The sequence below is a fragment of the Hemisphaericaspora subhashii genome, assembly GCF_019202705.1.
Source record: "Hemisphaericaspora subhashii strain CBS 10753 chromosome Unknown scaffold86, whole genome shotgun sequence".
Taxonomy (NCBI): Eukaryota; Fungi; Ascomycota; class Pichiomycetes; order Serinales; family Debaryomycetaceae; genus Hemisphaericaspora; species Hemisphaericaspora subhashii.
Genome location: NW_026057246.1, coordinates 13203 through 39446, shown reverse-complemented (window position 1 = coordinate 39446; position 26244 = coordinate 13203). Strand labels below are relative to the sequence as shown.

General features: G+C 34.5%; 11 protein-coding genes across 11 annotated transcripts; 5 read left to right on the top strand and 6 right to left on the bottom strand. All coding sequences in view use genetic code 12, as the record gives it.

Annotated features, from left to right (window-relative positions):
- Window positions 1-320: 320 nt before the first annotated feature.
- On the top strand, window positions 321-1328 carry J8A68_002042 (uncharacterized protein; the record flags this gene model as incomplete). The annotated part of the gene is made up of 1 exon (XM_049405751.1): window positions 321-1328. One exon carries the CDS (start codon window positions 321-323, stop codon window positions 1326-1328), a length of 1008 nt encoding a protein of 335 aa, XP_049264671.1.
- A 2279-nt stretch (window positions 1329-3607) lies between these two features.
- On the top strand, window positions 3608-5158 carry J8A68_002041 (beclin 1; the record flags this gene model as incomplete). Its single annotated transcript, XM_049405750.1, has 1 exon — window positions 3608-5158. One exon carries the CDS (start codon window positions 3608-3610, stop codon window positions 5156-5158), a length of 1551 nt encoding a protein of 516 aa, XP_049264670.1.
- A 236-nt stretch (window positions 5159-5394) lies between these two features.
- UME7 (DNA-binding transcriptional regulator) lies at window positions 5395-6669 on the top strand (the record flags this gene model as incomplete). Its single annotated transcript, XM_049405749.1, has 1 exon — window positions 5395-6669. One exon carries the CDS (start codon window positions 5395-5397, stop codon window positions 6667-6669), a length of 1275 nt encoding a protein of 424 aa, XP_049264669.1.
- A 311-nt stretch (window positions 6670-6980) lies between these two features.
- EMP70 (Emp70p) lies at window positions 6981-8882 on the top strand (the record flags this gene model as incomplete). The annotated part of the gene is made up of 1 exon (XM_049405748.1): window positions 6981-8882. One exon carries the CDS (start codon window positions 6981-6983, stop codon window positions 8880-8882), a length of 1902 nt encoding a protein of 633 aa, XP_049264668.1.
- A 225-nt stretch (window positions 8883-9107) lies between these two features.
- On the bottom strand, window positions 9108-12077 carry RGT1 (Rgt1p; the record flags this gene model as incomplete). Its single annotated transcript, XM_049405747.1, has 1 exon — window positions 9108-12077. The coding sequence occupies one exon, from the start codon at window positions 12075-12077 to the stop codon at window positions 9108-9110; it is 2970 nt and encodes a 989-aa protein (XP_049264667.1).
- A 3097-nt stretch (window positions 12078-15174) lies between these two features.
- Window positions 15175-17490, bottom strand: ARG83 (Arg83p; the record flags this gene model as incomplete). The annotated part of the gene is made up of 1 exon (XM_049405746.1): window positions 15175-17490. One exon carries the CDS (start codon window positions 17488-17490, stop codon window positions 15175-15177), a length of 2316 nt encoding a protein of 771 aa, XP_049264666.1.
- A 545-nt stretch (window positions 17491-18035) lies between these two features.
- J8A68_002036 (uncharacterized protein) lies at window positions 18036-19331 on the top strand (the record flags this gene model as incomplete). The annotated part of the gene is made up of 1 exon (XM_049405744.1): window positions 18036-19331. One exon carries the CDS (start codon window positions 18036-18038, stop codon window positions 19329-19331), a length of 1296 nt encoding a protein of 431 aa, XP_049264665.1.
- Window positions 19332-19380: 49 nt separating this feature from the next.
- Window positions 19381-20808, bottom strand: J8A68_002035 (uncharacterized protein; the record flags this gene model as incomplete). The annotated part of the gene is made up of 1 exon (XM_049405743.1): window positions 19381-20808. The coding sequence occupies one exon, from the start codon at window positions 20806-20808 to the stop codon at window positions 19381-19383; it is 1428 nt and encodes a 475-aa protein (XP_049264664.1).
- A 233-nt stretch (window positions 20809-21041) lies between these two features.
- Window positions 21042-21887, bottom strand: J8A68_002034 (uncharacterized protein; the record flags this gene model as incomplete). The annotated part of the gene is made up of 1 exon (XM_049405742.1): window positions 21042-21887. One exon carries the CDS (start codon window positions 21885-21887, stop codon window positions 21042-21044), a length of 846 nt encoding a protein of 281 aa, XP_049264663.1.
- A 708-nt stretch (window positions 21888-22595) lies between these two features.
- Window positions 22596-24689, bottom strand: J8A68_002033 (Zn(II)2Cys6 transcription factor; the record flags this gene model as incomplete). Its single annotated transcript, XM_049405741.1, has 1 exon — window positions 22596-24689. The coding sequence occupies one exon, from the start codon at window positions 24687-24689 to the stop codon at window positions 22596-22598; it is 2094 nt and encodes a 697-aa protein (XP_049264662.1).
- A 411-nt stretch (window positions 24690-25100) lies between these two features.
- J8A68_002032 (mitochondrial 54S ribosomal protein mL67) lies at window positions 25101-25805 on the bottom strand (the record flags this gene model as incomplete). The annotated part of the gene is made up of 1 exon (XM_049405740.1): window positions 25101-25805. One exon carries the CDS (start codon window positions 25803-25805, stop codon window positions 25101-25103), a length of 705 nt encoding a protein of 234 aa, XP_049264661.1.
- Between the last annotated feature and the right edge of the window lie 439 nt (window positions 25806-26244).

Below are 26244 nucleotides of genomic sequence, written 5' to 3'. Positions count from 1 at the left end.
ATCCGAAGACCTTAAAGACACTATTGTCATATTATCATCATTAAATTACAAAACAACACATTAGTTCATCCTTCACGTGATTGTATTAAACATACTGATTATATCAAGTGTATTTTCATAACTTGTTAATATAAGAGAAAGAGAAAAGGATTGAACAATTGGTAAAGAAAATTTTTCAGTTGCTTTCTTGTATGGGAAGAGTGGAGGGAAGCAAAAAAAAATTAATCACAGAAATCCGGGTAAGTCATCAAACTTTCTATATCAATTGCTAAATAGCCAAGGGCTCGAAGAATAATATTACTCGGCTCTTTATTCAACCAATGCTGCCACCTTCTATATTTAATCTAACTTGGACAGAATTGAGACAAATCTTTCATGGATTCTTTCCAGGTAATCCAACTTTTCTTGAAAAGGATTATCCTTCGTTAGATAACAAAGTAGTCATCGTAACTGGAGGTAATGCTGGAGTAGGATATCAAGTAGTAAAATCCTTAGCTGGATCCACCAATGCAAAGATATACATCTTCTCCAGAAATGAAGAAAAGACGAAACACGCAATTGAACAAATGAAACTAGAAATAGCTCAAGAATACCTGAAATCGATCAATTCTATCAACTTCATTAAAGTCGATTTTGCAGATTTAACAACCATAAGACCAGCAGTTGACAAGTTCCTCCAACAAGAAGAAAGACTAGATCTAATCATCCATAATGCTGGTGTTATGACCCCACCTCGTCATTCTAAAACAAAACAAGGATATCAACTCGAATTAGGCACAAACGTAATCGGACCCCATCTCCTACAAACCCTATTAGACCCGATCCTCATCTCCACTTCCAAACTCAACAAACCAAATGAATCACGTATAGTCTGGATCGGTTCCACCTCCCATTTCTTCGCTCCATATGGTGGTTTGAATTGGAAAGATCCCAATTATGAAAACTCCCCCAATGTTCCGTTAAAGGAAATGTATAGTCAAAGTAAAGCCCTTGTTATGATGCAAGCCATCCAATGGCCAAAACGACATCCAGAAGCTTCCAATGTTGTGAGTGTTTCTGTTTGTCCTGGATATTTGAGAACTGAACTCCAACGAAATATGCCATTTTTCCTGAGGATAGGGTATGATCTTACGTTTCATAAGGCAAGATATGGGGCATATACGGAGTTATTTGCCGCGTTGTCGCCAGAAGTAACAAAGCAAAGAAACGGGGAACATATAATTTCATTTGGGAATTGGGGTGTGATTAGAGATGATATTAAAGATGCTGCAAATTGTGAAAAAGTTTGGGACTATTTACAAGAACAAATAAAACCTTATTTAGTTTAATCTATATTCAAAATATGAAGGTATCGGACTCTTCATGATTGACTTCATTCTCTCGTATCAGTCCAACCTCGACCTGGCATTAAGAAACCAAATCGGAGACTTTGATTTCTAATATACAAAAATTTTGCTTTATTTAATTTCCCCAATTAACTGGCCAATTCACTTCGTGTATGCCGAATATGTCTATTCGACATCTTTATCGATGTTAAACAATTCAAATAAACTAAATGACAACTCAAATTGCAAAAAAAAATAGATTTGCCGGTCCCAGGAATCGAACCTGGGTTTATTCGGCCACAACGAATCGTACTTACCACTATACTAGACCGGCTTATTGGTTGTCTTGTATTTTTTGAATTTTTTACACTTATTTTTTGGTCACGTGATTTTTGGAATTCCATTTTCGTATATTATTCCATGATTGATTTATTTAATGAAGTATATGTAATATAGAACTAAAGAAAGATGTGTAAGGAATGTAATGTATGCTTTGGAAAAGTTAAATCTTTTCTTGCGATGGTTTTACAAATTATTGTAACTATTGGTAAAATTTCTTATGAAAATTATCTAAGAATTTTGCAGCCAAATCATTCTTTTTGAAAATACTATAGCCTTTTAAAATACTTGAGAGAATTCCTTTATAGTTAATCAAACATCTAGATTCATCAAGTTAATAACCTGGTGGGGGTACAAATAGAAAATCTACTATCCGTTATATTTCTATCTCGTGTCAAAATTGACTATGATTCTTTGGCAACTCTGCCGTCCACGCTCGCTACCAAGGAAGCTCCGACTTTTTATTTGCAATTCCTCCCTTCAACCTTTTCAATTAATGCAGCTAAATCGATACCTCGCCCTCCTTTATAAGTTTCAAAAATTTCGACGTGGAGGGGGCCGGAACGTTGAGCTCACGGTCCAATTCATTCGCAAATGGGTATCGTACACCTCCAAGAGTCTTAATAATTATACTTATACACTTAGTCTCTAAGATGGTTCTGAAATGAGGTTTTAGGCAATGATGCTTTTTGCCTTTAAAGTATATTGTTTTTCTGTTTGTTATATTTCTGTATATTAGTATGTATAAGAACTCAATAAACAGATTGTATATGTAAAAAAAAAAGACTACCAAAATTAGGGTTGTAAGAGCTTCAAAATCTTCATGATTTAGGAATAGGCTTGTAACAAATACTAATAAAGGATCTTTGTATCTACACTAACAAGTGAATTTCAATGGGAATTATCCAGAACTAATTAGATTAAACTCTGGAAGAGTGGAAATGTGTATTGTAGAATAATGACTAACTAAAACTCAAAAAATCTTCTTCCAGAATTGGGAAAATCCAACTCCTTAAATATTGTTGTCAGCAGATTCTGAAGGGAGGTTATCGGAATTCTAAAAACCGAAGATGCCAAGAAACTGCATTGACAATCATGTTGCACTCATGCCACACTTTCGCGACCACGTCACTACTTGCAAAATCCATTCCTAAAGTCAATTGCCAGCCACCTCGTACCTGTTACAAGGCTGGACATATTAATATTCAATGAATTTCAATGTCATTAGGATTCTCAGATCTCAGATTTTTGTTTTGGTATAGGTTTTATAGCCTCTGAAAATTTTAAGAAATTGTTTGCAAGAATAGTCATTCTCATTTTTTGCAACCTCTCTTGAAAAATCTTACAATAGAATTCAAAGCGTGAGAGTTTGATCTTGTGGAATTGTGCAAACAGTCGCTGCCAATTCAATTCAAATTTAGTTGGAACCTAAATTGAAGTCAGCTCTATTGACTACTACTAGAAGTTGAAATGGCTGCAAAAAAAAACTTGACGTGATAATAATAACTGAAACATTATACGTCAAGAGGGAAAGCTTTGATAAATGGCAGCTTCTGGTCAAGCTAGTAAGAAAGTACAAAGCCGTTTTTAGAGAAAGAGTGTCGGAAACAAATTCATAAATTGTATTCAATCTTTGCCAGACAAATGTTCAGCTGAAGGTTTTCACATACATACGTTGAACTGACCCTCTTGACGGGGGAAGATTGAACCATAGGGGGATATCCAGAACAAGCTTTCCAATAGCTACTTGCCTAGCTTCTTTAGTGTATTGGTTCTTACTCTCAGGCTGTTTTAAAGAAATGTTCCAAGTTTGACTGTGAGTCAAGAATCAACATGTGAGCAAACAAAAAAATAAACCCAGAAAAATAGATAAAGCGCACTCTTTTCTCACTATCTTACTCTACTCAATTATCTACTTGGTTACAATACCATCCCCATCAGAGATGTCTGAAGATGAATTCAATTGTCAGAAATGTGACACCCCACTTGAATTAGATGAAAGTCTTAAGAACTTGAACATTTCCCAATTATCACATCTTGTTAACGAACGACAAGATAAACAATTTGAAAAGGCAAATATCAAAATACTAGATGATTTGGATCCACAAGAATATATACCCAAGGAAAGACTAGATCTATATAATCAGGTGAATAAAGGTAATATTGAACCTATACAGTATCGGAATTATCTCGAGAGTGATGAAGAGGACGACGATGAAGATGAAAATGATGATTTTGAAGATGAAGACGGATCGTCAGGATCGAATTCGTACTTGGTGTTGGATGAGGAAACTGGAGATAGTGATGAAGAAAATGGGACTATTAACGGAAATCACGAACAACGGCAAGAAAATGAAGAAGATAGAGAAATTCGAATGTCAAGCAGGATAAAGACTTTAACTAAAATATTTGAAATTTTATCTAATAATCAAGATATTGATCATCCTTTATCAGAAGACTGTGCTAGTTTATTAATTGAAAACTATAAATTGAAGTTTGACCAAAGTCAAAAGGAAAAAGACAATTACTTATCTTTCTTGAGAAAATTAAAGGATAAAGACAATCAATTGAACTTGTATGATAATGAACACAATGAAGAGTTTAACCCCAACTTGCTGAATGAAGATTTAGACATGAAATTAACCCAATCAATTGAAGAATTCAAGGAATTAACTCTTTTGGAAAAGACTAGTTTGCAAAAATTGAAAGATCTAGAGAATTCCCGAAATGAATTGGATTCACAATTGAAGAAATATGAGAAAGAATTAGAGGATCTCCAAAATGACGGCTTAGATAAGATACTACGACTCAAAAATAAACTTCAATTGGAATTGAATGACAAGCGAAATAAACTTGAACAATCTAAAGCAGCATATCACGTACATCTTGATCATATTGATAAATTAAGAAATCTAAATATATACAACAAAATTTTTAATATTTCATGTGACAGTGATGATAAGTATGGAACTATCAATGGGTTTAGGATTGGTTATAAAGTGGTTTGGCCTGAAATAAATGCTGCTTTGGGTCAAATAATCCTGCTACTAGTATTTTTAGTAAAACGATTGAATTTGAAATCTTCAACTTATAAATTAGTACCCATGGGATCACAATCACAAATCATCAAATTCAGCACAGTGCTGTCTGACGAAGGAAGTACATCAAGTGGACAAACAACCAAATCAAAGACAGTATTAAACATGTACTCATCCGATGAGTTTTCATTGGGTAAGTTGTTTAATTTTAACAAACTTGATGTATCGATGATTTCATTGCTTGATGTAGTATCACAAATTGAAACTCGTTTACGTTCATTAGATGCTGATATTGACTTACCTTACAAGATTTCTCCTACCAAAGATTCAATTGGTGGGAAAAGTATTAGAGTAACTTCCAATACTGAATGGACTCAGAGTTGTAAGTTTCTCTTAACTGATCTTAAATGGATGCTTACTTTTATTAGTGCTCATACTTCTCCTAACAATACATAGGTTTATAAGAATACATATTAACTTTTTTAGATATTGTCTCTATCAGTACCTGAAGCAGTATAACCTCGAATACTACAATAAGTGCCAAGAGTATTGTCATAAGCCAATTGCAGCTGGCGTTCGTCTTAAATATTTATTCTCTCAGTTCAATTCTCATAGTTAATTAAATGAGGTAAAAAAAAATGCTGCAAAAAACAACCTTTTCAAAATCTAAACAACAAGGAGAGTCATACAGAATGGCCAAAAGAGGTACTAATCAAACTACAAGAGAAGGAAATTTATTTGCCCCTACTTCTAGTCCAATGAAGAACATCTTAGTCCGGGAGAACAGTGCCATATTCAATTCATCAATGTCCAATACGTTCGGACGCCTTTCAGATTCAAGACTTCAGAATGATTCTTCAATGGCAACTCCACCCAAAAAGAATCCAATCAAAATAGTCAATGAACAAGAATTATCAAGAGCTTGCCCCGGTGGTACCAAAATAGCACCTGCTATAAATGAAGGTCACGACATTACTAGGCTGTTTCATGATGGAATCGTATTTCCATTAATTTTTCCAAAACGAAGTGCAACTGACACTCCAATTCAAAGTAAATATCCATTGAATGATCTGGGAATATCTTTGATTAGAAGCTCTCCAATGATTCCTAGAGTCAATTCCACTGAAATTGAGATTGATCGAGCATTATTGACTTCTGAATGTTCGAATGAACATGATATATTGCACGTCCAAAATATTTATAGGAATTTGTATGGAGAAAGTCCAAATGCAAGTACTAATTCTTCTGTGTATGATGGTCAAAGCAAGATGAATTCCTTAGCTTCTACCACTGAAAGTTCAAGAAACAGTTACTTGTCATTACACCTACTAAACCAGCGGACAAGAAGATCATACCCGAATATTCTAAATGACTTGGATCCTTCAGAGCATATTCATGCAAAACCCACAGCTGGAAATGCTAAAAATAAAGAAGAAATTTTGTTTAAAATTGATAAGGAAGTGAAGAAGAAGGCTCCTGAACTCAAGACTTACAACGTGGTACTAAAATTAAAAAGAAGGGATAAATTATTGAGTTCTGAGCTGAAAAGTCACACGACAACTGATAGTAGCACGGGTTCCACCAAGTCTTCTTCTAGTGCCTTCGGCATGAAGCGGATCGTTTATCCAAATTCAGATACAGAATGTGCCCCAAAAATCGAACAGCTTATTTACAAGAAGAGAGCAAATTCATATGATGTAAATTACAATCACGAAAAGAAAAGGAAACTTGGAGCAAGATCCAAAACTGGATGCTGGACATGCAGGGTTCGACACAAAGCCTGTCCCGAAGAGAAGCCTGAGTGCAGCCAATGCAAAAGATTGCAATTGTTTTGTGATTATTCCGTGACGCGTCCTCCCTATATGTATGAACCCACTTTGCAAGAAAGGAAGCTTAAGGAGATAAGAATGATTACAACTCAGTATAAGAAGACCACAGTAAGAAGAAAGAAGAGAGAAGAAAGATAGGTTGAATCTGTAGACAATAGTCACCATCAACAAACGCCAAGGCTTTTTGGAAAGTGAATTGTGCCGGTATTCTAGTACTTTTATCTTTTAAAAATTATGGAACACAAAACCTATTGTTACCAGCACAATTCATAAAAAAAAAACGCCTACGTCAAACATCAAAGAGAAAAAAAATCTGTGGTAAATGAGGGAATGTTTTTGCGAGTGACGTTTCATCACCGCAGGAAAAAGAAAATCTTTAATTCTAATCTTACTGGCCCACCATTTTTATTCACTTCGACCTTACTCATTTCTTCAATTAGCATAATAATATGATGCTTTACGCCTTTGTGTCTGCGTTGATATGTTTCTTCAGCATAACGCATGCGTTTTATTTACCAGGTGTGGCACCTACCGATTATAAACAAGGTGATCCAATCCCCTTATATGTTAATCATTTGACACCGTCATTGCACCATACTTCAGACCAAGGAAAAGTGCAATCTGCCACATATGTTTACTCATACGACTACTATTATCCAAAGTTCCATTTCTGTACTCCAGAGGGAGGTCCTAAGAAGCAACTGGAATCTTTAGGATCTATTATATTTGGTGATAGAATTTTCAATTCACCTTTTGATATTAAGATGATGGAAAACAAAGAATGTGAAAGAGTATGTTCTTCTAAATATACTAAACAAGACTCCGTTTTTGTTAATAGAAATATTAGAGCTAGTTATAACCACAATTGGATCGTTGATGGTTTACCAGTTGCTAAACAAGTTCTAGATGAAAGAACGAAGACCATTTTCCTTGGTCCTGGATTCCCAATCGGTCAAGTTGATGCACAAAACGGTGCCCATTTACATAATCACTTTGATATTACTATTGAATACCACGAGAGAAGCAAGGGTAATTTCAGAGTTGTTGGTGTCACCGCCAACCCAACTTCGTTGGATAGATCTGCCCTTGGAGATGATGCAACCAAAGACCAACTTTGTGATGGAAACTTAAAGCCAATTCAATTAAGTAAAGACAAGGAAACAAATGTCATTTTCACTTACTCAGTTCAATTTAAGCCAAGCGATGTTGCCTGGGCCACAAGATGGGATAAGTATTTACATGTTTATGACCCAAAAATTCAATGGTTCTCCTTGATCAATTTCTCATTAATTGTTTTGATTCTTGGTATCATTATTGCCCATATCCTTGTTAAAACTTTAAAGAATGATATTGTCAAATATAACGAAGTCAACTTAGATGACGATATTGCTGATGAAAGCGGTTGGAAATTAGTTCATGGTGATGTCTTTAGAGCTCCAAAACAGAGATTATTGTTATCTGTATTAGTCGGAAGTGGTATCCAGATCTTCTTCATGGCATTCGCTACTATGGCCTTTGCCTTATTTGGATTATTATCTCCATCAAATAGAGGGTCGTTATCGACTTTTATGTTTATCCTTTACATCTTGTCAAGTTTCATTTCATCCTTTGTTTCAAGTTACCTTTACAGATTCCTTGGTGGTGATAACTGGAAGTTGAATATGATCCTAACCCCTACTCTTGTTCCAGGGGCGTTGTTTGGTATTTTCGTTTTATTGAACTTCTTTTTGATTTCCGTGAATTCATCTGGGGCTATCCCAGTGGGAACTATGGTTGCTATTATTTTCATTTGGTTTTTAATTTCCATTCCATTATCTGTTGTTGGATCCATCCTTGCCTCCAAGAGAAAGTTGCTCGATGTTCCAGTTAGAACTAATCAAATTCCGAGACAAATTCCTCCTCAACCGTGGTATTTGAGAACCATCCCAGTCATGCTTATTTCTGGTGTTTTCCCATTCGGATCCATAGCTGTTGAAATGTATTTCATTTATTCTTCAATTTGGTTTAATAAGATTTTCTACATGTTTGGATTCTTATTCTTCTGTTTCTTATTAATGATCGTAACTACCAGTTTGATTACAGTTTTGATGAGTTATTACACTTTATGTTCGGAAAATTACAAATGGCATTGGAAAGCATTTTTCGTTGGTGGTGGTTGTGCCGTTTATGTATTCGTCCATTCATTATTCTTAATGAATGGTGAAAAATTAGCTGGATTCACTTCTTTGGTGTTATATACTGGGTACTCAGTTGTCATTTCATCATTGGTATTCCTTTGCTGCGGATCTGTTGGTTTCGTAAGTGCATTAGTCTTTGTCAGATTAATCTATTCACAAATTAAGATCGATTAGAGTGAGAAACACAAGCAGTTATAAAGCTTAGCTCCTGCTCTAAGGTTCTACCCTCTCTTTTCTGTTATACATGTACATCTCTAGAGTTTTATAATTATATAGCAGTTTATAGTGTACAACTAAATTCTGTATATTACTACAAAGTAATAATTTGTAAATTAAATAATTTATTATAAAAGATGCTATATACTTATACATTAATAATAAAAACCCATATCCTTTTTTCTAATACCAACCTTCAGTATTTTCCAGATGGATAAATGGAAGAATTGAAGTCGTAAATTCTTGAAACCAATTATTTAAACTAAGCTTAATATCCAGCTTAGTTTCATTATTAGATACCATATTTTGTAAATTGAAATTAAAATTATAATCATTAATTTTCTTTCTAATTATTGCATTTGATTTAGTACCCAATTGTAAATTAACCAAATTTAAATTAAGCAAATTGAATGAAATTGATAAATCATTATTAATCTTACTTAAGCGACCTGATAAATCAGTTGCACTTGAACGATTACCAGCATGAAGATGTTCGGTTGATTGATTCAAATATGACAAGCTATCAATAAGCAATTTATTCAATTTAATCAACTTGAATAATTGACCTATGGAAATATTCAACAATGGATTCATCAAAACTTTGTTCTCTGATTTCTTTGATTGCTCTGATGTGGGGGAAGTTGATGCTGAAGATGAAGCAGTCGACGTTCCGATGTAGTTGGCAAAATGCATAATTGAATTAGATATTTTCTTGACTAATCTAATTAATTTCAAATTATAATCCATCAAATTTTCATAAACTTCTTCAGGGTCATGATCAATTGAATCTTTAAGAAATGCATTCATTTCGAATAAATAGTTTATCAAGTCGTATTTTTCATTTATCAAAGTAACAAAGTAGCTCGAAAATTCATCATTTGATTGAGTAATAGCAATTTGAATTGGTTGGGTATAGTTACCAAAGCTGAGTATGAACTGATCTCTAATATTGATTAATTGACTAAACAATTGCGAATTCTTGAATACTGTAAGCCCAGATTTTATTGATTCGTCATTTTCATTCATTAATAAGTTGGAATTTGAATACAAGAATTGAATCATCGTATTATTCCCCACATTTTTCTGAGAACCAGTAGAAATACTATTGATATTATCAATAACATCGAGTGAAAGATATAATTTGGACAAATACAATTCAATACGATCAAGATCCACCGAGTTACTCATGTTATTACCCTTTTGTCTACCAACAAATTCAACAAATTTCTGAACAACTTTATAATCATTAAATATGGAACTACTCCAAGAAATTCCTGAAGAATAAACATCACCATTCAATAATATAGCATAATTAATAATCAAAATAGTGCTGAAAAAGAAAATCAACGAGGTATCATTCATATTTATACCTAAATTCAGGAATGGATACGAACTCATCAATCTCAGCAATAATTCAATATTTTCATTAAGGTTCACTTGTTTGAAATTATTCAAATTATTCAACGCACGATTAAACATTTCGATAACCCACACATGAGCAGCACTTTCATCACGAGCTTGAGATAATGAAGCCAACATAGTAGAATTAAATGGCAAGATTGGGAATGAAGAATGAAAATGATCGTAATAAAGTTTTAAATTGGTCTCCAAAAGATTAACTGGAATACTTGTTGGAGGATACACAAAACCTTGTTGTGGGTATGAGAATCTCGGCGCTGGACTTTGGATTGGCATATGGCCACCTATTTGAAAGCTTGGTTGCATTGGTGGAACTGGTAATGGATGTTGACCAGCATACATATTTTGTTGTTGTTGTACAAAGTATTGCGTTTGTCCTGCAGCGCTTAACGGAGAACCGACCATAACTGGGGTTGTAGATGCTGAACTTTGGAAATTTAATGTTTTGTTCATTCGTCCATTAAGACTAGACATGGATGCAATTGAATTTCTTGGGGACATGGAATCTTTTCTTGACGCTCCAACAGGTGGGAATTGGCTATGTGAAGCACCTGAACGAATTGAATAGTAGTCTTCCGATTCACTGTCGGACATAAAGTCACTGCTCATAGAAACTGAAGGTTTCAACGAAGGTAATCTTGAACCTGTGGTGGATGTGGAAGAAATGGAATCTATCGACGACTTCCTACGAAGCCTTGATCCGCCATGGCCCGTTGCGCTTGAAATGGAGGATTTCCGAGATGATGCAGATTGTGGCATTTCGTAAGGTACTTTCCAGAAAGGACCTTGAATTGGCGGACTATTTGGCTTTGCATTGGTTGCTGATTGGGTGGTTTCAATAGCGTTTGTTGCTGGACCAGGGGTGGGGATAATGGTGCTTACAGATGATTGGTCTGCCTGAGCAGTTAAGCCATGACTGGTGGGACTGGATGGATTTGAAGATGAAACCGTAGGTACACTGCTGGAAGACGTAAGCCTTTGTGTTGTTGATGGAAAAACTTTTGATTGGAAACCAAGTAATGGAGGAAGTTTAATTGGTGGAGAGGAACTTGTTACCAGCGTAATGGGTAGTTGCTGTTGTTGCTGATTCAAATGTGATTGTGCGAAAACCAAGGGTTGATGTGAGAAAGTAGAAACAGGAACTGGGCCACTTCCACCTAAACTACCTGAAATTGGTCTTACTGTGCTTCCGCCGATGAGTGGTCCGCCATTATGATGTTGTTGTGGATGCTGTTGGGTTGGAACACCGTCATTGTGTTCAGCCTTATCTTCCAAGTCTCGTATGTAACCTTTTGACGGACCCCTCTTTAATGGTACACGTGAAAATGTACATTCTTCATTATTCTTGGTACAATTGTTGCAAATTTTGGACACTCTTTGTAAAGTGGACGAATATTCACCATCACATCTAACCTTCTTTCGCCTACAGGCATCACAAGCTCGTGAGACTTTGGTTCTCTTTCTGGGTGGATTATTATCACCGCTTGACTCCTCAGCCTTCATATTTTCTGTTGTCAAGCTATGTTTGATATCAGGAGTCACTGCTGCTGAACTGCTATTAGTTGTTGTTGTTGTGGTGGTTGTGGTGGGTGCTGCGGTATTCGTAAATGTCCCTCCACTGTGGTTGATATTCTTGTTGTTGTTGGAATTAATGGATGATGGATTATGAAGTATATTTCTTAAGGATCCCATCAATCCACCTGGTTTAGTCTCGTTGGTGGTTGTTGACATCATTGTTGTGCTTTTTTTTTTACAACCAACTTTTGATGAAAAGGAAGAATTTAAAAAAGGAACAAAAAAAAAGTCTGTCGTTCCGTTTTCTTTTTGTCTGTCTGACTGTGATTCTCTTTTTAAAGGAAAAAAAAATTAAAATTTATCTTCCTGGAAAAAATACAGAAAATAATTTTTTTTGTAATATTAAATTAAAAAGGATTTGTGGGGATGCTTTTCTACTTCTTAATATCGTAAATCAGACCTAAGTAAAAGTATGCTGATTATAATCTGAACGGATAAGCAAGTTGATTGATGTAGTAAACCTTCCTTGACTCTTCTTTTTGATAAAAATACCCCTAAAAAAAGAAAGGGAAATCTTCCGATTTATTGTTGATTTTCAATTAGTCTGTGAAACCGGAAAAATTTGTTAAAGTCACACTGAGAAAAAAGGGCTGTAAACTTTTTCTTCTTTTTCTTTGTAAATATTTCCGTGGGTGTTTTTTCTGGTTTAATTGTAGATATCCAAGGGATGCAATTGGGTATTTATGGACGTAGTCGGTAGTTGATAACCTGAAAGAAAAGATTATAACTTTGTTTAACCAATAACGAGAGATTCCCCAAAAAAAAAGCTGACGATTTTGATTAAAGTTTTACAGCGTGGAAAAATTTTGTCTGGTTGTGTGGAGGGTTTAACTTTAACTTTGTAACAAGAAAAAAAAAATAATAATAAAAAAACAAAAGGATGGAAAAATATTTTAAGTTTTTAAATAATAATAATTTATTTTTTAAAGTTCCGAATGAGGAGTAACTTAAATTAGTTTTCAATTTTCCCTATACTTAATGGAAAAACTCAGACAATTTTTATTATTTTCTTGACGTTTCTTTTAAAACGCATACCTTGCTAACTACATACCAAATCGGCGGAGGAAAGATGCATATTAGATTCCGAATAGCATCATTATATTCTAGGGGCTGATGATTTTTTTTGAGTAAGAAGTATGTTTGTGTTGTCCATCATTTCCGTCAATCACCTTCCGTTGCAGTTCAAATAATATTCGTACAGGTTCATTGTTGTGGTGAAAAACGCAAAGACAGTGATTATTTTTTATTTTTTTTTTAGTTTGTTTAATTTTTGCTTTGCTTTAATTTTCCTCATTCCGTCAAGAAAAAAAAAATTTAAGACGAATCAAAAGGTTTAAAAGTCGGAAAATCTATTGGTAAAATAAAACCAATTCAAATGCATGAAAATCAAACCTTCTCAAATATGACTGTTAACATAAAGGGCCTACCCCGATTTATCATATCAACCACCCCGTTGTAATTTAATCATAGTCCACGCCTCCCGTTCTTACTTGACTTTTTTAAGAAGTATTTTTATCTCGGAACAAAGATAAAGTTTTATTGTTATTTTATACTGAATATTTTTTTTTTCTCTCAGTTGACCTTCCCCCCTCTTGTCCCGCACTTTTTATTAAGCCTCGAAAAGACTATCCAGCTTGGTTTTGAATGGAACTATCTACACCAAACTAAGAAAATAACGTCGAAATTTAGGTTCGCTTGTAGCGATGTCTAGAGTGAGGCAGAAACAAAAGAACACACGGGATGATTTCCCTATCGGACACACTCGCCTTGGTTCTTTGTGGAGATTATTCAATCAATTTGGTTTCCATTTTGGTGTGGGTTTCGGGAGTGAATTTCTAAGTCACATTATTCTTCAAATGAAATTGTCTAATTCACAATACTCGGAATAATTGTATACCAGAGCCTCTCTCCAATCATAATAAAGCAATTGTAAGTATGTACAATTAAATGCATATTGGCTTTTTGAATTGTTTTCTTTGTTGAATTGAAAGTAATCCCGGGCATAATTGGAAAAGATTCTTTCTGTTGTTCAGCGGAGAATCAAAAAAACGTGAAACAATCAAAATTTTCAATTCCGCTTAGAAAGTTGACACAAAATTGTTAAACAATAATTAAAGTTGTTGCTACATGAATGTTGCAACTGCAACGGTTTTACCCCACGTCATCACGAAGGGAATCATTTTGACACTTCTTATAAAATATCTAGAAGATAACCTCGCCCTAAAAATGCGTAGGAAAATATCAAATCAATCCGACGAAACCAAAATGAAACAACAAACTCAGAAAAAAATTATCAGAAAACAGTTCATAAGAAAAGATGAACTCACTCTCTATGAGTTTCCTATCAGTGCCCAGCTCCTTTTCTTGTTATTTCTTGCATGAAGACAATGCGGGCCCGTAGCTCCGATGGATAAATAATCGGAACAAATCTTCCGGAGAATAACCTTCTAACTCAAACATCCAGTCGTATTGGTAGGTTTTCGTTCGCGAGTAGTCGTTTCTTGACCAGCGCGAGTAGTCGTTTCTTGACCAGCGTAAGACGTAATTTGGTTAATAGCAGTTAATAGCATGTGGCATCAAACATTGAAATATTTTTTTTTATTTTGCAAGTAGGAATAAGGGAAAGTCGTTCCATTCAGATTGCACCAGAAAGCTTCAAGGCGAACCACACCTTCGCCTCAATTGAATTACACACAGGGTTTGAACGTGGTAAATATTTCCTGTCTGGAAGCAGTTACCGACCTTCGGATAAATGCTTATCAGCAAAATTTTAGTCTGAGTTGGGGCGTGTAAATTGCAAAATGTAACATGAATAAAAAAGAAATCTGATTTTTCCGATGGTTGCAGTTCTGTCCGGATTTATTATTCAACACAATCAAATTCACAGAGAAAATGCAACATGGCAGCATTTGCATCCGGAAGAATTACCGCATGAATAATTATTAAAGAATTCATTTATCCATCTTGACGAATCACTACGGGGGCTATGACAATTCGAAGATATTTTTTTGTATGACGAATTAGTCTGTAATTTATGGAAGGTCCAACTATGGGAAGCAAATGTAATTTATGATTCTTATAGAGGGAGAAATGCATGTAATTCTCACTTGCTTTTCGAGAAGCAGAGGTAATCTTTGCATGCATTTCATTACTACAAGAGATGCCGTACCGGCTACCAAATATCTCATCTCTTTGAAGTCATTACCTGTTTCTATAAAATAAATAAATAAATACGTACTCTAAACATCATAAATACTCATCCTAAATACAATACAATATCCCATTCTCTAACCATATCCATAAATCCCAAATCTTCACCAATCTTCCTTCTCTTCCAAACCTCATACAAAATCTGTTTCGCCCGCCAATAATTCGACTGTAAAGCATAATTATCCGTCTTCTTCCACATATTCTGAATCGTTTTTTGTGTAGTCGTGTCCAAACTATCCGCTCCACATACTAGCAAGGTCCAAAATAATGGTCTGACTTTAAAATCAGTCGCCGTGCTGGATAATTGGATTAGTTGTTCAAGATATTGGACAGATTGAGTTATATATTGTTGATATTCGGTTACTTTTGTTCGATCTTTGATTAATCGATTATAATATACGATCAAAGCACAATGGAAAGATAAGATGTTTAGTTCGAGACATTTATGAAATGCATTATTATCTGAATCTAGTTCCCAATTCAGATCGGCGATTTTCCAATTAATTAATCGATCTTCAATTTCGGCACAAATTTTTGGAAAATTTCGGGGGAAGACTTTCCAACGTCTAAACATATTTTTATGATTTGTGAGGTGTATTATTTCATGAAAGAGATCGAGTAATGATTTTGGGATACCATACATCATATAGATTGCATTGATGTCAACAATCGCTTCTTGAAATTGGTTAGTGGTTGGGATGAAGGGTGCTTTTGATTTCGGCATACTTGGTCTTCTATCTGGTTCGTCAACTATACTTGTCAGATCTTTCCTCTTATTGAAGCTAACTGTGAATGACATTGGCTCGTACACCGCGGTTCCTTCTGTGGTGGTATTGGATATGACAAGATTGTTTATCGTCGGTTTTATCTGTAGTTTCTTTGAAGAGCTTTCCCTTCCGTTTTTCTGATTGCCATAGTTGTCGTCCTCGTCATCATCATCATCATCGTCATCTACTTCATCATCATCTTCTCCATCACTCATACTTATCAAATCATAATTCTCATTCAAGTCACGATAATTAATTTCTTCATCACCCTTGCTTATTGAATAATTAAAAATATTCACTGCTTGTGTACTTTCGTAAAAAATATGAGATATCTTAAATACTTGAATTAAGAATTTGGTAAAATTAGTTAATTTTTGATGTTTAAGCTTATTCTTAATAATATAATCTCCAATTGCAAATATAAGTTCCAAATTTTCAAAGACACTAAGTCTACAATCTAATTCAATTTGGAAAATCAAGGCCATAATTAATAAACTTTCATATTCCTCATATTTTGGTTCTGATTTACTTATCTCAGCGAGGATTTCACTATTATTATCATATTCATCCAAATGATAATTTATTATTGTTATACTCAATTTCCTTAATTCTATACTTATTCGTAAATACTCATCAACATGATATTTATCTGCATCATTTGAAACGGATTTAGTATATTTACATGAATATTTAAATGCGGCTAAACCTAACACTAGATCGATAATGGCAAGCTTTATATCTGTTATTAATTCATCTGGAGTAGGATCGATTTGATTATCTTGATTGTCTTGATTATCATGATGTAATTTGTTTAAATCCCATGAAGTGAAATCATAACATACAAATTCTCCAATAATTTTTTTAACAGCTGGCATGACATGAATATCGAAATAATTATATGAAAATATCATTCTATTAAATGAAAATATATCTGAAGTGAATTCATTTAATAATTTTGGAAATAAAGGAAAGATTTCAAGGGATGTCTTTGAAAGCTTGTATAGTTTATTATTTACCAATTGAGCATTAGCAAACCAATCATCAGAATCTAAGTTTGGAAAGAATTTAGGATATAAGATATGTAACATATTCTGTTCATTGAATTTATAATCTGTTCCTTTTATTGCAAGAATAGTCAATTTAGCATAATCTAATAATTCATAATGGACCCAGGAATTGCTTGTCTTGGAAAAGAGGGAGTCATGGATATTTGCACTAATTGGTGGAGTAGGAGTAGACGAAGGTGCTATTGTATCTATATTACTGGAGGAGACAGGGGAATCTTCTTGTATTGATATTGCAAGTGACTTTCGTGGTTTTTTTCGTAATGGCTTTTCATCCGGTGTAGGTGTGGTTTCTTCTTTAATCATATCTGTCGGTATTATCACTGGATCTTGAGATTCATTCAATTTGAAACTACTAAAAGGTCCAACAGTACAGATGCTTCCACTTACAACTGTGATTCCTTCTAATTCATCTAACTTCTCTCCTAATTCTTCATAAGTTTTATAATACATTGATGGAGGGAATTTAACCAATTCAACATTTCTTCTTTGGAAATTATTTAAATCTTCATCTGTATTTAAACTAATCATTGATTGATCTTTAGTTGATATGGTTAATGGATTTGACCAACCTAATATGATATTATAACCTTGACATTTCTTATTTGATTTTAGACATCGTTGACAATAAGGTCGTGTTAGATCACACTTGACCTTTCTTGCTCTACAAGTCCAACAACCATCAAAGTTTCTACCCTTTCGTGTCATTTAAGATCTTTTTTGCACTAATAATAAATTCTGGGGAAAAAGAGAGAGAAGATCAAGAGAAAAAAAACATAAAAGGGCATGTGAAATGAGATGGGGTTTGGTACCCTTTTGTTTGTCAAATTAATCATTTTTCTGGTGGGTGCGTAAAGCATCATCATCTTTATCATCAACTCCTTCTTGGTTATAATCCCCACCCACCTAGTTGCTAATCAAACTCCGTATGTACGTTGGGTTAATAGTTTAATTTTAAAAACTATCAATTGGCGTGTATCTTGTACCAAAAATAAATATACACTAAGAACAGGAAGGGTAGCAATTGGCTATAGAGTATAAATAAAGAAAGAAGGAAAGAAAGAAAGAAAGAAAGGATGAACATTGAAACATTAGAAGAATTTGATCCATCAGTTCCAACAATATTACCTCATGAAAAGGTTTATTCAATTCAAGTTGGTTATAAATTATTTAAATTAAGTGGATTATCATTATCGTCAGATGCACCATCTTATTTTACTAAATATTTTAATGAACCTGATAATGAACATAAAGTTTTATTCTTTGATAGAAATCCAACAATATTTGAAAAGATCTATAATCATTTACAAGGATATTCAATTGATGTTAAAGATGATTATGAATTTGTTCATCTTTGGTCTGATTGTTTTTATTTTGGATTAAATAGATTACAAAAGATCTTAACTGAACAAGATATTTTTGCAAACATTGGAGGAGTTTCATTTAAAATACCTCAAAGTTTATTTATAAATACTGGTAATCACCCAAATTATTTCTCCATGAATAATGAACGGTCGTTATTAGATAATTTTCAAATAATTGAACAGAAAAATATGCTACGTCCACCTCCTCAGAAACCAAGTAGTGTGCCAAATAGGTCACCTCAATTGTTTGCCGACTTACTTGAATTACTTCGAGGAAATCATTTAATTATAAAGAATGATCAACATCGTCAATTATTAATCAAAGAATGTAGATATTATCGGTTTATGGAATTAGAACAAAGAATATTGAACCATCGTATAGAAATAAGTTCAAAGGGATGCCCACAAATTATTATGAATCTTAATGATTTAACAAGAAAGGGTGTAAGTAATTTATCTAAAGATAGGAATATTGAATTACCGATTAGATATACTCGTCCTTATATAACAAAAGAAATAACTAGAAATTTAGTTTTCCAAATTGATTTTGAAGATGATCAAAAGAATTCTCAAGTTAAATTGATTCTTAATAAATCTACAAAGCTTGCGCTTGTTAAAATTACAAATAAATTTTGTAATAAAATAAAGCAAGTATTTAAAGATTTTTTAGATGGGGCAATTATTGATGATACAGATAAAGATAATCCAAGTGTAAGCTTTTTTGTCGGCTTTAGTGAATCTAAATGTACAATTAATGGAATGGAAATGAAACCAAATTGGGTTGACACTATATTGGATATCAAGGAACCAGAAGAGAATCCAGACTTAGAACCTCTATCTAAAAAGAGGAAAACTACAGTTGAATCTTTGACTGGAGATATGGTGGAAATTCTTCTAACCAGATCAATGTGGAGACTTATGATGAGAGGAAATTTGTGTAGATTACACGCAGTGACTATAGAAGGATACAGTGATTATTCTAAAGTACCCAAAACAGGATTTTTGTAATAATTAATTATTAATGTTTAAATAAATAAATAAGCTCTATAAAATGTTTCTATGCTCTGTTTAAATTAAACCCTTCGTAAAGGTATCTTGATACATAACTGACAACACAACCAACACCAGCACAAACAGTCAAAAAAATCACCAAATGAGTAAAACTCTCAGGTGATCCTGTAGCGATTGCGCCCGCAATTGGTATCCCAAATAAATCTCCCATCGAAAGTATAAAAAATGCAGTACCTAACCCTTTTCCTACATCTTGTGTCTTAACAATACTAGCAATCAAACTTGCCAGTAAACTCAACACGGATCCACTTGAAAATCCAAAACAACCAGCAAACATGAATAAACTAATGATATTGTGACGACCAAATGGAAGCCAAATGGCTGTAAATGCAATTAATGAAAATGTAGTGGTTAGACAAAATGTATTAAATCTTCCCAAGTAATGATCAGCGAGGAAACTGGGGATAATTCTTCCTGGGATACTAAAACAGTTGAAAACGACAATCAATAAATATGATTCCGATGGAGAGTTACCCCAAGCAGTTGAATATGATGGTAAGATAACAAGAGTGATCAAAAAAGCCAACCCATTAAACAATAACCCAACAACAATGACAAAAAATAACTTGTTCTTAAACAAAATCATAAAATCAACCGATCCAATAACCTGCTTAACAATATGCTCATCACTATGTTCACGAAACTCTTCATGTCTATCCTTAACCAACAACCATCCCACTACCAAAAAGAAAAACGAAATAAATGCACCTATCCTCACCGTCCATCCAAAACCAACTTTGGGGAACAATGCTCTAAAAATCAATGGCAACATAACCCCACCAATTCCACCTCCTGTATATGAAGCACCAATAGCAAGCGCCCGCTTTTGTAAGAAGTAGTGACTCAAACAAGCAACGAAAGGTCCAAATGTAAACGCCGCACCTAATCCCGCTATTATTCCATAACTTAGCACAAATTGATATACTTCTTTACATACACTAGTCAACATCAACCCGATCATCATAACAACGATCCCGAAAGCTATTGGGATCTTACATCCGACTTTATCAAATACTGGGCCCAGAATAAGGGTCATTCCAAATGCCAAGAAATTATAAACCGAGAAGATCCAAGCTATAGATGATTGAGGAGTGTCAGGTAGGATATTTTCCAGGATGTATGATTGTAATACCCCTCCGGTATTCACGAATCCAAGTGAGCCGACCATGCCTAGGAAGGATCCAAAGAGGGTTAACATAGCTCGATTATTCCATCCATCTGGGAACCTATCCGGATCATCTAATAAATGAAGTGAGATTCCTGAAGCAATAGTATGAGTTCGATGCATTGTATGTTGATCGGCATGTTGTGACGGGGCATATTCGATTTGTGATGTTATGTCGGACAGCTCCATCAGACGTTGGAGCTTCACTGTTTCATCAAAACTATTTGTCTTTACACGATCAGAAGACATAGGGGTCCTATAAAGGATAAGAAGAAGAAGAAGAAGAAGAAGATATTCTGGAAAGAAGTTTTTTTTTTCGTGTGGCTTTCGCTTTTACGCTCTTGTGCTCTTCTCTTCTCTACAAAATTATTTTCTTGTGATATTTCCGGTCATTGAAAATATTTCCCGCGCAATTCCCAATTAGGAAATCAAAAGTTCGTATTGTATAAAGCCGAAATTCTATGTTAAAACCTTATGTAAATCTATACGTCTTGGGAGTTTACAAATGTTGCTTCTTCGCTGCCTAATGAAGTTAGTGGAGGTTCATTGTTCTTCTCTTGATATACATTTGGGTGCTTCCTTCTATAATGTCTCAATGCACTTGGGAATAAATCCATCGACCACAATATCAAAAGCAATCCATACCAAAAAGCAATTAACCATTCAAAAGAAGCACTCAAACCTCTACTCATATGTCCCATAAAATATCCAAAACAAATAACAAACGAAAATGCAGCAGCTAGCCATACACACTTTAAAAAGAATGAAACCATATATAAATTAGCCCATTTCCAGGTCCCAAACTTCACCCCATCATGTAGGGGATTAAGTTTATCCGGATTATTCCCAAATTTAAACAGAACCACGAAATCGCAACAACATGCAAAGAAGCAAAACGCAATAAAGATCCCCACCATTGTCAAATGCAAAGTATGGAAATGATTCGTATTAAATATCGATGTAAAAATAATCCCCAACTGCCCAATCACGGCACATACAACACTGGCAATGGCAAATTTTGGCTGTGTCGTCAGGATATATGGTTGAATCTTCTCCTTCTTCCTGAGATATATCCCCATTACCAAAGTTCCGACAAAGAAAATAGCTTGGAATGAAGAACAAGCAATGAATAATGGTTGAAGATTGGTAGCTGCAACGTCGGAAATATATACTGGATTTTGATATCTCGACATGAATGAATATATGGGTTTACCTTGGGCTGCCCAGGCTGCCAAAAGGGCAATTAACATACCCCACCATACTATTAGACTGATTAATGGTATTAAGTAGTAATGAAATTTTTTGAATCTGATCAATGGCTTAGTCATTCTCGGAAAATATTTGTGATGAATTTAGGTTGTAAATCGTAGTTGAAGTATTTGAAATGTTTTAAAATAATGATTTCCCAGTAACATTAATAAGCTAAAAGAAAAAGACGTCGTTTGAGGGAGATTAAATATAGTAGTTTTCTTTGATAAAGAAAAGTGTTAAGCAAGATGACATGCTTTATTATTGCTGTGACAACTTTAAATGTCGAGTGATGTTTAGGAAAAAATTGCCCCCGTTTTAACCGAGATCCGCAGCAAAATTTGGAAAACCAGAGTCTCGACGTGAATTTCCCTCGGAAAAATGATCCAGACCATCGGCTACACTATGTTAACCCTCTGAGTGTATATTTACCGATCCTGTCCCATTTTTAAGGAAATGTAGAAGGTTAGTTGACAAAACTGTTGACCACTGCGGAAGAATTTCGGAAAGAAAAATATTGCCGAAAGTGTAAGCCACTTTTGATCTAATCTCCGACATTGCTTCTTCTTACACTTTTCCATCTCAACTAATTGTCTAGTTTGTAAAAAACACAGCCTCCAAGGTTGTGGTAAGTTAACCCTCTTTGAGTAATCGCAAGGCAATAGTTTTCCATTATTGTAAGGGTTGCGTAAACGCCAAATACTCGCTTAGGGAAGAAACTAAAAAAATAACTTGCTCTACAATGGGTGCAAAAAATTCAAATTACTTTGATTGATTTAAACTATAAACTAAAAGGAATTCGTCAAGTAGGACAGAATATCATCTATAGATTTCAATACTTCTTGTTTCTCATCCTCAGTAGAACTAAAATTATTAAACTTCATCACATGCAAACTCAATCCACTAAGTTTATCAACCGTGCCGTCAATCAATTTAGCCATTTTCTGGAAATACGTCAACGTGCTGCTTCCCTCTGTTTGCTTGCTACCTCTAATATACTTTAATAGATTTAAAATTAATTGTAAGTTACTATTAAACTCACTGAGTTTTAAGGTATCTTCTGTAGCCGTAGAATTTTTTGATTCAAGAATCCCTTTCAAAGATTCAATATTGTATATGATAACGTTAAATAACTTGTTAAACCAGAACAAGGATGCCGATAACGCAATCTTAATATTGGCTTTTCTTTCAGATGGATTAGTAGGTGCATTATCTGAGCTTGAAATAAGTAATGTAAAACAACTTGATAAGAATTGCAAGGTGAATTGAAATGATTGACTATGTGAAACTTGATCTAATTCAATTAATAAGTAATAATAATGTAGGTTGATCCAGGATATATAATCTTGTAAGTATGGTGATTGAGCGTATGCTTTATGTATGATCTTACTTGAATTAACACGCCATTTCTCGAAATCAGAAGACAATTGGGTGAGACTATCAGCTGGCTTAGATACTAATCTTAAATGAGTCAAGGACGTCTCAAGCATACCCAAACCTATATTCTCATTAATGAATTCTAAATTCTCGTCTTCATATAACTTCTTCGTTAATGGATAAGTACATTTAAGATACTCGTAGTTTGGAAACTGGGATGGCTTTTTCAATAATAAGCTAAGTTCCTTGTCCAAATTATGTATACTCCATACAAGTCTTTCTTTAACTATATCATCCAAATTATTATAAAGATCCCATTTAACAATTGCTCTATTTAACATTCCAATTAGATTCCAACATAAATCTCCATTCATTGAAGTGATACCATATACGGTCAACAATACCAATAATCTCATATTTTCAATATCATACTCATTAAATCCCAAATCAAGAACATCAACCACTGCCTCTATACTTTTTTCTTTGAAATATTCTTGATAATGATTAGTCTTACACTTTGAATCATATAATAAACAACCGATACTCATTAATAAATAAACATCCAAATTAACAATTGATTCCTTTTCAAATTGAATCTTCGTGAAATTATCCAAAAACTCTCTTTTATTAATAAATGGATACTTATGGCTAAAATTCTCAAAATAGTTTAAAGCAAATGTTAATGGTAACTCCAAATGGGCGATTGCCTTCATAGTAATAAATTCTTCTTTAAGATTAGTTGAAGATCTGACCAGAATGGCCCTGTGGTTGACACTTGCAACTAACGAATTTCTGACTGGATTAATATCCTTCCTGGGCACAAGTGGTGGTAATTTCCTTGGCACATGCGTAGTAGAAGAAACCTCTCTTATGGCTTGTACTTCCGGAACCAACAAAGACGATACAGATACTTGACGTAAGCCGTTATGAACAGGTTGATTTTGTGCGGAAGGTCCGCTTGACATATAGAAAACTTCTCCATTCTGAGGATGAGCAGGACTCTCTTTGAATGTATAAGTTATGGGTGATTTCCGTTTTCGCTTAGTCATCCTGTTCACATATTCACAATCAGAGCCCGATTTAGTACAATTTGTACATTTGGGATACTCTCGGGAACATTTCTTTTTCAATCTGTAACATCTATTACAGTTACTTGGATGGTACGTTTCCGAACTTTCTGCTTCTCTTTTGAGTCCTAGCAGATTATTACTCACTATTTCAGATCGATTTTCACGGCTACTCTCAGTTGACTCAGCGGCATTAATCAACGCAGAAACTCCATTGATCGGAGCCTCGTGGCTAACACCATCTGATGACTCCGTCGGATTCTCGGAATTTTGACCTTCCTTTGCTGGTGGGCCTCCTTTTGGTTCATTTCTTAAATTAGACTGATTCAGTTGAATTGAAGGGGCTGTAGAACCAGACCCCAGTGTCCCTAAAGGGCTCAAACGGAACTTGCTGGTAACAGTACCATTGCCCATCAGTTTGCTATAGTAAACATCCATAGTTCCCACTATTTCACTGTACTTAATTTAGGTAGAAAGAAAGTGGGGTTGTTGCACAAATGGTTTAATGAAATGAAGGAAAAGGGCAGACAGGAAAAAAATGAGCGGCCCAAATAGAAAAAAAGCAAATGGGCGGACTTTTTTGTTGTGCCGCTTCGGCTATATATTAGCTAATGTCACGTGATTGGATATCTTGCCTAATTCGGTAATCACATTGTATTAAGGATCCGAGAGGGGAGCAGAGAGTAACCACGATGATGTTACAGCGGTACACCCATACTAAATAATAATTTATATTAGAAAAGTTGTTCTATGTACAATTGTCATGACATTCGCGCTAATGTATATACACAAGGATACTTATGCTTTGTTTCCGCAGGTGCGGAACATTAACAATACTGTTTTGGGTGTCTAAGCGACTACATTTGGTTGTTCCTGCTGTTGCAATCCTTGCTGGTTCCTTTCTTCAGCAAATGCTTTAATCGCCTTTTCTCTCAATGAATCCAACATAACTGTTTGGTCTCTTGGGTTAAACGGTGGTAAAGTATCATGTGTAACTAGATCACCTCTCCAATGCTTATCCTCTCCTTTTCTCCAAACATTTTCCCATGTTAATTTGGTATTTTCCAATTCGAATTCATCTATGACGTGAGCTAAATCAGCAACAGCTTCTTGTTGATAGGTGGGTCTAAATTGACCCGAGTACCAGGTGTGTCCCTCTTCGTTCTTTTTTCTTAACTGCTTAGCTTCTTTTGGTTGATGAAGATCTCTTACTTCTCTCAATTGGACTAAACCTTTATAGGCAGCAACTGCATATTCATGACTAGCAAATGTTGCAACACACATTATTCTCCATAAATCATTTCTTCTTGAAGGTTTTCTATTTTGCCAATTTGGGTTTGGAAATTGGGCATCAATTTGATCTTGATGGTAAGCAGGCACTTGTGAGTATAAGACTTGCCCTGTGAATAGATTCTTAAACAAAAAGACTTGTGGAGCCATTTGTAATTTCATCAAGTCGACGGGCTTTTTCACACCACCTTGAGCAATTCTAGCACCCAATATTTTACGAGTTTTGAGGTGATCTTTGAGGAACTTCCTCATCCTCTTTTCCATTTTTGTACGCATCGCCATCTTGGATTATATCTATTTACTTAAGGGAATGGGTATAGGCACTGCTATTGAAAAACCTTTACAACCTTTGCATCAATATGAAAAATTTCGATTAAAATTTTCAAAGAAAAAAGAAGGGTCGTGTAAAATTGCTTAAAATGACTCACGTGACTAAAAGTTGTGGACACCAAAAATTTTGTTCATTTTACACGTACCTCATTCTACATGTATCTCTTTGTTTTTAATCTAAAGCAACCACTATCACGATCCATTGTTTCTTCATCCAATCAAAAAAGTTCAGCCTCCTAGAGTTTGGAAAATATCAACATACATTAGCATTTGACATACTGCCCATTGTCGATTTTCCATCTTTTTAAACAGATTTATTCTACCTGATTCTATTTCCATAATTATCCGATCGTGTTGCAAATGAAAATTTCGA